The sequence below is a fragment of the Colletotrichum karsti genome (assembly GCF_011947395.1).
Source record: "Colletotrichum karsti strain CkLH20 chromosome Unknown Scaffold30, whole genome shotgun sequence".
In the NCBI taxonomy this organism is placed as follows: domain Eukaryota; kingdom Fungi; phylum Ascomycota; class Sordariomycetes; order Glomerellales; family Glomerellaceae; genus Colletotrichum; species Colletotrichum karsti.
Genome location: NW_024065930.1, coordinates 673,413 through 683,799, shown reverse-complemented (window position 1 = coordinate 683,799; position 10,387 = coordinate 673,413). Strand labels below are relative to the sequence as shown.

The 10,387-nt window shown below is 47.8% G+C and overlaps 3 protein-coding genes across 3 annotated transcripts; 1 reads left to right on the top strand and 2 right to left on the bottom strand.

The window, feature by feature from the left end:
- Positions 1-4,207: 4,207 nt before the first annotated feature.
- CkaCkLH20_08906 (intracellular hyphae protein 1) lies at positions 4,208-4,812 on the top strand (the record flags this gene model as incomplete). The annotated part of the gene is made up of 2 exons (XM_038891621.1): positions 4,208-4,270; positions 4,390-4,812. 2 exons carry the CDS (start codon positions 4,208-4,210, stop codon positions 4,810-4,812), a joined length of 486 nt encoding a protein of 161 aa, XP_038743257.1.
- A 501-nt stretch (positions 4,813-5,313) lies between these two features.
- CkaCkLH20_08905 (glycoside hydrolase) lies at positions 5,314-7,011 on the bottom strand (the record flags this gene model as incomplete). The annotated part of the gene is made up of 1 exon (XM_038891620.1): positions 5,314-7,011. The coding sequence occupies one exon, from the start codon at positions 7,009-7,011 to the stop codon at positions 5,314-5,316; it is 1,698 nt and encodes a 565-aa protein (XP_038743256.1).
- An 835-nt stretch (positions 7,012-7,846) lies between these two features.
- On the bottom strand, positions 7,847-9,629 carry CkaCkLH20_08904 (uncharacterized protein; the record flags this gene model as incomplete). Its single annotated transcript, XM_038891619.1, has 4 exons — positions 7,847-8,573; positions 8,711-9,311; positions 9,422-9,517; positions 9,593-9,629. The coding sequence occupies 4 exons, from the start codon at positions 9,627-9,629 to the stop codon at positions 7,847-7,849; spliced, it is 1,461 nt and encodes a 486-aa protein (XP_038743255.1).
- Positions 9,630-10,387: the final 758 nt, after the last annotated feature.

The following is a 10,387-nucleotide window of genomic DNA, read 5'->3' as shown; positions in this document are numbered from 1 at the left end:
ATTACTAAGACCTTTAAAGACCTATAATTACTTAAATAGCCCTATAGAACGACTTAATACTATTTATAGTTTTTAATCCCTAACTTACTGCTAATATAAACCCACTATTAGTTAGCTGGCCGTAACATTATAATTATTATTATTATTAAGAATAGAGATAGGATTAATAACTTTATAAGGAGCTTAAATAAAGTTAATTATATTAAACTCTTTATTAATAGTAGCTTAAATATATTATTATTAATACTCTATATCTATATTATATATATTATAATAAGTTATTACCTCTAGCCCTTATTAAGTTATAGTTATATTATTTAATATTAATAATATAATTAATAATAGAGGAATAAATATAAAGCTTAAAGCCTTTAAGTAGTTAAGTAAGAGTAGTTAGAGAGCTTTAGCCTACTTAATAGCCTCTTTATACTTAAATAATAAGAGCTCTTAATATAATAATATATTAAGTATTTATTTTTATTTTTTTAAGTAGCCTTTATTTTATAATATTTCTTTTAAGTTAAATAGAGGTAATTAAATATTATTATAAAGTAGTAAATAGTATTAAAATTAATAGAGATAAATCTTTTTAGCTAATAGTTATTTATATTAATTAAAGTAGTTAAATAGTATATAATAATATAGTAGCCTATAGGCTTTATTAAACCTATATAGCTTATAGATATCTTTTAGCCTTTATATAAGCTATTTTTTTATTTATAGCTTAACTTAATTAGCTTATTAATTAGAAGAAATAGTACTTTTAGGTATATATAGTACTAAATAGCTTGAAATAAAAAGTAATAAGAGTTAAAAAGTAATTTAGCTTAATGTTAAAGTTATTTTATTATATTTATATCCTATTAATTAGCTTAAAATAATATTAATTTATTAAATATACTCTTAAGGTCCCTTATATAATAATAAATATATATTTTTAAGCTAATATAAAATAACTTAATAATAGAGGTAGTTATATACTTAAAGTAGGTATATTTATTAATATAATATTTAATAAGTTTTTTATATTATAAGCTTAGCTATATATTAATTATATAGTTAATAATAGTAATAAAAAAGCTAGATTTCTTAAATATCTTAAGTTATTAATAGTATATATTAATAATATAGCTTTAGAGGATATTATTTTATATATTAAGAAATTCCTAGAACTTTAAGTACTTTATAATATTATTATTATTATTCTTTATAGCTATTAAGAAGTATTTATAAGTTTTAATTAATATATTAAAGTTAATATACTATTAATAGAATAGATATAAAATAAAGTAAAATTTTAAGTTAATATTAAATATATATAAAAGGGCTAACTTATAATCTATATATATAACTTTTAATAATAGAATATTATTCTCTATTAATATCTCTATTAATATATTAACTATTTAAATATAATTAGCTTCTTTTTTACTTAATAAGAAATAGGAGGCTACTTAAAAAGTATACTTATTACTAGTAATACTATAGATATTAAATAATAATATATTAAAATAATTAGTTTTATATATTAAATTTATTAAAAGAATATTAAGATATTTTTAGAGAAGATTAATATTAATATATAGTATAATAAAGATAGTAATAATATAACTAATAATATCCTAGAGGTAATAGTATTAATATTTATTATTATCTTTAAGCTAACTAAAGAGCTACTTAATAAGTATTTTATTATTAAGTTTTATTTATTAATAAGTAGCTAAAAGGTTTAATATATTATATATAATAATATTTTTTACTCTATAGGTATATAAAGTTATTAATATCTAAACTAAATAAATACCTTTATTTTATAACTTTATTATTTTATTACTATATTAAATAAAAGTCTTTTAGTAATTTTTAATATATATTAATAAGTTATAAAATAAATAGTTATAATAATTATAGTTAATAATAATAATAAACTTAATAACTTAAGTCTTATTTATCTTCTTTATAATAATCTATTAATAATAAGTAATATTATAAGAGAATAACTTTTACTTTTTTAATATATAGGTATTAAGAGTAAAAGCTCTTACTTTATTATTATTTTATTATAATATATAAGTATACTAATAAACTTATTAGTTACCCTTTATATATAGAGTAGAAATTATAAAGCTAGCTTTATATATAGTATTATTAAGTATATTATAAATAGCTACTTTTAATAAAAAACTCTACTTAATAAGAGGGTAAAAATAGTAATACTATTTAAGTACTAATAGATATAATATAGTAATATAATAATATATAAATTTATTATTAAATAATAAGAGGGTTTTAAACTTAATCTCCTATTATAATATTATAATAATATATATAAATAACTCTAAAAAAAGTATTTTAATAATAATAGTTAGTTATATTAGTAATATTATAATAGGATAAAAAAGATCTTACCTAAGTAGGTATATAGGTAGGAGTCTAATTATAGAGGTCTATAGTAGGTATATAGCTAGAGGGGTAATAAATATCTAGAATAGGGTGATAAATATCCTACCCCTAACTGATCCAATCAAGGGGATCTCCCGCAGCGGGAGGTACGTGGAAGAAGCTTGGCCTTTAATCACGCCCGCAGAATCCGCTCAAAATAGAACGGAAGAAGTGAATTTTCTCCTAGTCTGATTGAACACTCTTTGCCAAGTCGTGGAGGCAAACGAAGTAGACAACGAGATGCCTGAGAGAAGATTGAATTCCAATATCTGGCAAGGCGAAAGGTACGAAATCTGGAAGTCAGCTCCGCTTTTCGTCCGTCCGTGTCCGTCTTTAATGTTTTGAGGGCGACGCGAGGTTCCATTGTGGTAGACCCCTCCGCTCACTTGAGGCACCTTGAATGGGTGTCCCGGTCATGGCGAGCACCGCCTCAGAGTCTATGTGTCTGGAAGGCTTCACATCGATCGGAACTCCCGGGACTCTGGGCAGAGTGGCTTGGGGCCGGTGGAGTCGTATTTTCCCCCCAAATCTCCACGCGGAGGTGCTTCAGCATGCCGAGACCGAACCGGGAGCCACCCGGGAGACTGTCAGTTGCTGAGAGGGTTGCCATCACTCACTTCGTTCTTTTTCCAAGTCGCCTCTACTGACATGAAAACGGTGTGAATAACAGCCAAGTCGGCAAGACTATGCCGAGACTGGTGGGAGTGTCGTTGAGAAGATTTGATCACATTTGGCGAACAGTCTCATGATCAATCGGTCCAGCCCGAGTCGAACTGGAGATGAGGCCAGGCGAGTTCGGACGACATGGTGGGGCAGCCGTTGATGAGGCTCAAACCTAGTTTGATTGCCCCGGCTGTAGGATCCCGTGATATTGTTGACAACTGACACTTGAACTCGGCGAATGCGACTCCTTCGGGACGATTACTCTTCACAATTCGGAATCCGAGCATCGCCAACTTCTTGGTTGAAGTTTAGGTATCCAAGTTTGTGAGGCTTTTCGACAACATCGCCCTCCTAGACAACGCCAATGCTCGGCGATAGACGCGTTCGGCAACGCCATATTGACGAGGCCAAGGGCTGCCGCGTAACGAGACAACAAGTCTGTCTCTCAGAAGGGGGTTTAGGGGGGATTTAGAGTGCGAATTGATTGAGGTTCTAGAAACGTCGTCCCAGTTCCCCAACAACAAGGCAAGGATCTCCCCAGATTGACAGCCAACGCGAGTCAATAAAGGGGCCACGATCTCCAGAGTATAGAGTTTGAGTGCTTGGCTTGCTGGGAACATGATTATGCCCGAGCCTACCGAGATCCCAGCTCCGTGGCTCGGGAAAGCGTCTCGGTTTGCTACGAGAGATGTCAGCAACGTCGTACGCCGCAGTTTTCCTAGTTCGTCGCGGAGGATATCACGCTGCCCGCGAAGAAATCCTAGACTTCTCAAAATGGCTTCACTCGACTGAAGCTCCGGGACACAGCCCCTGGCCGGCGCCCCCTATGACCCACAAACAGCAATTCACGGAGGCTTCCCAAGCGGTTGACCACGGATCTAGGATGCTAGTGCCCAAGTTGTTGGTTTCCTCTTCGCTCAGGGGCACTCGAGCTTGTGTATAAGTAGGAGAATGATCGTCGGTGCCATCTGAGCTTTTGGAATCATCATCAGCATCCAGCTCTTCGATCCAGTCTTTCGCTAAACATCACAATCGTTTCAACCAACCCAATTCACTCGCTCATTCACCCCTTCTTTTTTGAAGTACATCCAAATCAGTCAAAATGCAGACCTCTTACATCTTCACCACCCTCCTCGCCGCCGCCGGCCTTGTCGCCGCCCTTCCCGTACGTATCTGACTCAGTCTCTCTCCATGCCAAAGCCGCTCATCAAAGCTTCTTTGATGAACGCTCTCGCTCTGGAGAGAGAACCAACTGTCATCCCATCTTACTAACACCCCGAACAGCAGGCCACCCCCACCGCCTCGGCCACCGCCTCCGCGACTCCCACCTGCTCTCAGGGCCCCGTCGTCGACTACACCGTCGTCTCCGGCGACACCCTCACCATCATCTCCCAGAAGCTGAGCTCCGGCATCTGCGACATCTCCAAGCTCAACAGCCTGGCCAACCCCAACCTGATCAACATCGGCCAGGTCCTCAAGGTCCCTACCCACATCTGCAACCCCGACAACACCTCCTGCCTGGCCAAGGACGGCACCGGCACCTGCGTCGAGGGCGGCTCCCCCACCTACACCATCAAGTCCGGCGACACCTTCTTCATCGTCGCCCAGAGCTTCGGCCTCGACGTCAACGCCCTCCTCGCCGCCAACGAGGGCGTCGACCCTCTCCTCCTCGAGGTCGGCCAGGTCATCAACGTCCCCGTCTGCTAAGCGGTTTCGCGCCGATGACAGATCTCCGGCGCCGTGGCTTCACGGTCTCGGCGCTGGCATAGTGTGGAATGGTGTCCTTGGGATTTCTTAGTGTTTGGGTTTGGTTTTATAGAGTGGTATAGATGGTAGCTCACTGCTTGAATTGAGTTGGATGGAATCAAATGAGCTTGCTTCTGTGTGTGACTGCTCTGCAGGGCCTGTGACTAAACAATATGGTTGTTGTATCTCCCTTATGGTTTGATGTTAACTTACTGTTTGTTTTAAGTTTCCGCCGTAGACTCATACGGTGGACAGAAAGGCCATTGGTATCAACTTACTCATGACTTAGGGGTTTTTCCACCAGTTCGTATTGTCCACAATCAACAGCCAAGAGACCCTGTCGCAACCCAACAAAGTGTGGCTTTATAAGTAAAGCTTGTCAAGAAATCGCACGCCGAGCCTACTGCGTTCATAAACAGAAACATTATTCAATTTCGACTCTATGTCTGGTATCACCTCCGTTTATCGGTCCTCCTCGTCCTCGGCGACCCAGTACGCCTCGACCTCCGCAATACACGTCCTAGCCGGTATCGTAACCGCAATCGGGAAACCGCCATAGTCGGGATCGTCGTTTGGCATGATCAGAAACTCTCCACTCCTCGTCTCGTCGCCGTTGAACACTCTCAACGTCCTCAGCTGCCCGTTCTCGTCAACCTCCTTCTCTGCCGCTGCAAGAATGCCCGTGAAAGTCGCCTCCTTCCTCGCGCTCTTGAACTTCACGTTGAACCCCCGGCCAATAGCAAGGAACTTTGCGTTTCCGAGGTGAATCACCATTCCGCCACCGGGACCGGCCTTACCAAACACGAAGGCCCTCTCGACGATGACCTCGATGTCCCCAAACACCTTGCTCCACTTCTCGCCCTTGCCGACGGGGTCCGGCTCCTCGTCGAAGAAGAACCCCATGCGGTCCTCCGGCGCGGCGGCCAGCAGGAACGGCGCCACCTGCGAGAGGAGCTTGTACTCCCGCCCGACCACATCGGCGCCGGTGTCGATGCCGAACGGAGACGCCCCGAGCGCCCCGTACGTCCCGTACGACAGCCACACCCTCCGCGCGCCGTTCTCGTCGCGGCGCTGCTCCGGAATGAACAGCGGGTTCCCCTGCGCCGTGTAGTCCCTGCAGACGGTCTCGTAGTTGTGGAAGTACAGATCCGGCGCCAGGAAGTCGAGCGCCTTCTCGGGGGTGAAGATGGTGTTGTACCGCCAGATGTCGAGGACGTGCGGGCAGGGCCCGCCGGAGGGGTAGACGCCCGGGTCGGCGCCGCCCCCGACGACGATGGGCACGCCGCGGAGGTCGAGCTGGGACGGGTCGTCGAAGTTGAGCCAGGTGTTGGTGTAGAGGGGGATGTCGTACTCCTTCTTGCCGGCGGCGGCGACGCGGCCGACGTACGAGGAGATGTGGTACGCCATGAAGGCCTCGTCGGCGGCGTGGCCGGCGCCGAAGATGTCGTTCCAGGAGTGGCTCCCGCTGGCGGGGGGCACGGCGAAGCGGGCCGTGAACTTGGGGTGCAGCTCGTCTTTCTTCTCGTTAAGGTGCTTCAGAAGCGATTCTGGGACGGGCGAGGCGAAGGCTTTGTCGGCGCGGCGGGAGCGGTCGCGGGAGTCGCCCAGCAGACCCGTCTCGTTCTCGACCTGGACCATCAGCACGGTGTTGTGCTCGCTGTCAACCTCGGCGAGGTGCTTCATGAGCGCGGCGAAAGCTCTTGAATCGGCCTTGCAGCACTCGTCGGACAGCGGGGAGACCATCTCGACGGTTCTCTTGACGCCGCCGGCCTCGAGGACCTGGCAGCGGGGGAAGCGTTTCGTGTCGCGCTTGACCCAGTGTGGCGCGTAGGTCGAGATGCCGTTCTTGTAGGTGCCGAACCAGAGGAGGACGAGGTGCATGTCATGCTTGCGGGCGCCGGCGAGGACGGCGTCGAGCTCGGAGAAGGTGAAGTTGCCCTCTGTGGGCTCGATGTCTTCCCATGTGACGGCGCCGAGGAGGGTGTTGATGTGGGCGGACTTCATGGGCCCCCAGACCTCGGACATGAAGCGGGCGGAGGAGAGGGAGGAGTTGTGCAGTTCGCCGGAGAGCATGAGGAAGGGCTTGCCCTTGAGGATGAGCTGGGTGTTGCCATTAGAGCGGCGGAGGTGAGGGGGTTTCGTGGTGTCCAGAGCTGTCATCTTGGGCGATTTGCTGCTCTAGATTGTGACGGATGAAAAGAGAGGTAGAGAGGGATGAAGAGTAGAGAACAAGCAGATCAATACACGATAGTTCGGGCGTCGAGAGAGGTTGAAATATTGTTCGATTGTCTTCGAGCGAACATTATCCCGAGGATGTAGGTAGCTGTAGCTCCTGTCGGAGCCGCTCCAAGAGGGTCCATTTCGGATGAGCTACGGCTCCGCTGACGGCATTGTCAATCGGCCTGCCGCTCCAACGAGAACCGTCATTCGCCTATCAGTAGTTGGCTCCAATCCAATGCCAAAGATGATGGGAAACAGAAAACCCACTTTCTGCCGCGGGATGCGTTTGCAGATCGCCTGATGGGCTGACGGGAATAATCCTGCAGGGGTGTGAGAGGGGGAACGAGTCTTCGGACTTTCTTCGCACCAGTTTACTATTTCTGTTATGGAAACAAAACGATGGGTTATCAACTGGGAACTCCTGTCAAACATCGGAATTGTCACTCTCCCGTTTCCAGCTCGAAATGACGCGGTTTGGAGTTGACTTGACTCTGGCGGAGTTGCGAGACTTGACGAGCTGAAGTTCGGAAATACTTCGCATTAATCGTTCACGCTTTAGACTCTCCTCATAACCCACTCACATCTCCATTCCCAAAAAAGTCTCCGCTGGTGGATGCGTGGAGTTTCCCCCCGTCAAAGCGGCTCATCCGCCTCGGTCCTAAGTTGGGCTGGAGCATATTCCCGGCAATCTTGCGGATATTCCACTGCGTCTGTCATGGTCAAGTGATGAACTTTTGTTATTTTACGATTTCTTGGACAGTCAGATGGCATGTTATCATCTATTGCTCTGCGGGCTCTCTACACCAGGGAGTCCCGGCCAACAATCAATGTCATCCAACTTCCGCAGCAACCTCTCCAACTTGAGCCTGGCGCTCTCGCTCACCAGCGTCTCGGGCCCACCGCTGCTGCTGTCTCCGATGTTCATCTGTTCCATGTACGCCGCCCCGCAGTCTCTCAACTTGGGGATCAGGCTGTTTCCGTTCTGCTCGAGGACGTGCTGCGGCATGTGGTACAGGATCTCCAGCAGGTCGTCCACGATGCGCTGGTGCTCGTAGGCGCGCGTCTTGTCCGTGGATCCGAACTTCTGCAGCAGGTTCGAGCGGATGTTGAGGCTCGTGATGAAGAGGTTGGCGATCTGCGTGTCGTGGCCCTCCGTGATGTGACCCGGACGCGAGAGGCCGCCGCGCCAGCGCAGTTCCGGCGGGAAGCTGTCGATGATGTTCTGGATGCGGTTCATGTAGTGCTTGAGCGCCTCTTCCTGCCCGCCGTAGATACTCACCGGCGCCGTCTGGGCCTCGTGCCAGATCAGGAAGAGGTCGCTGAGGTGATTCAGCCCGGGGACGTAGGATGTCGAGTCGCCGTGCCACGGCGGCAGCTCGCCGGGCGAGAGCTGCGGGCCGGTGTCGAGTTGAGAGTCGGTCAGGGGGACGGGTCTGAGGTGAAGGCGGTTTTCTTGGTGGGAGACTATGGAGACGGATAATCTCCCGAATATGTCTGCGCTGCTATAGAGTGGATTAGAAAGGGGAAAACGTCAACCGAACATCAGGTAGGCGGTGTCGTCATCTCATGTTCATGTCAAAGAAGACCCATGCGCCGATGTCTTCATCGTATGTGTGAGTGGGGGTTGAATGCTACGTACCAATATGCCGCAAAGATCAGCCAGAAGAGCCGCTTGAGCAGCTGCTGCTCGGACATATCCAGGTCGGCGAGGCGGTAGTACGCGAGGAACCTTGTCCCCGCAGCGGCCTCGGACATACCATGGAACGAACCCATGTCGCCGAGGCCGTTCTCGTTCATGGAGCTCGCCGATGTGCCGATGTTGTACATGGCGATGCACCAGTCGAGCGAGTAGGCCGGTTTCCGGATGCCGTGGTCGAGCAGGTGGTGGTCCTCGATGAAGTCGAGACAGCCCTCGACCGTGACGGGGCTGTAGTCGGCGCGCCGGAGGGTCGCCACGGTCGCGGCGCACACGCTCACGACGAGGGCGCAGAAGGTGCGGTCGGTCCCGGCCTCGCCCGTCTTGAGGCGGTGCATGAAGCGCCGGCGGTGCAGGACGGGGGCGAGGGAGTGGACCTTCTCGAACCAGTCGTGCAGGATCCGGTGGACGAGGGCCTCCGGCGCGAAGAGGGCGAGCCAGTTGCCGTAGGGCCCCGTGTTGGGACTCGGCGCGCCGACGAGGGCGCGTAGGTCCGGGGCTGAGGATGCTGCTGCTGACGCGTTTGCTGCTGCTACGGCGGCGGCTGATATGTGTGAGTGGGAGCGTGGTGTGTGGTGCGTGTGGGCTGATGAGGAGGCGGGTGAGGTCTGGTAGGCGAGGCCGAGGTCCGGCGAGGTGATGTCCGATGCCGACGGGCTCTGTTGGCTGGCTGCGCCGGATGTACTCCCATGCTGTTGAGGGAGTTGCTGTTGGGGTTGATGATGATGTTGTTGCTGTTGCTGCGCATGTCTGTTAAACCTGGTTAGTGTGAGTTCAGGGTGTGTGAGCAATATTCAACATTGCAGGGCCGGGCTAAGACGGAACTTGTTCGGCGGCCCTCTCCTCCGCCGCGGCCGGTCATGTTTGCACTCGATGTCGAGGAACGAGCAGCCTTGGCACCGGGTTTCACCCGCTCCGTATAGACACTGCCGATCGGTCAGTTGAGCTTGCCGGAGTTGAAGCCGCCTCTAAAACCACATGACATAGCAACACAACGTTGAAAACCTTCTGAACGATATGTAGCGAGAATTACAGCGTCTCGAACGAGTTGTCTCACCCTAACTTTGCGTGAACGACACGCATCGCAGGCGTTCTGGTTCCTGATGATCTTGGACCTGGGTCTGCCGCTGGCAGGCGAGGCCGGAGAAGTCGAGAGTGGAGAGTGTGGTCCGTTTCCGTGTTCCGGTGGCGGTGGTTGTGTTACTGCTCGGTCGATCTCCATGGTAAGACAAGACAGGACAAGGTCGGGCTCAACCGCTCAGATGAGACCTGTTTAGACCGAACGTCGCCAGCCACGCCGCCAAAAGACCGGATCAGACAGTGACAGCACTTCAACCTGCAGCTAACCGCAAGTCTACCACACACGCACACACACACAAGCACAACTCTCTCACTCACTCTCACCCGGCACTCTGGGCAGAGCGGCTACGCCCTCCAATCGGCGGCAACTGTGGAGATGGAGCTCTCGTGGACAGCTCTCTCTGTCTTCAGACGGCCTTGCAGCCGAGAGCTGTGGTAGGCCAGGACGCGAGAAGTCTGAGGAATGGATCCAGTCCGCTCAAAACGTGGCCCGCATGGGTCATTGATTGATTGCGTCCCGGTCGGTCGGATTGACTGTTC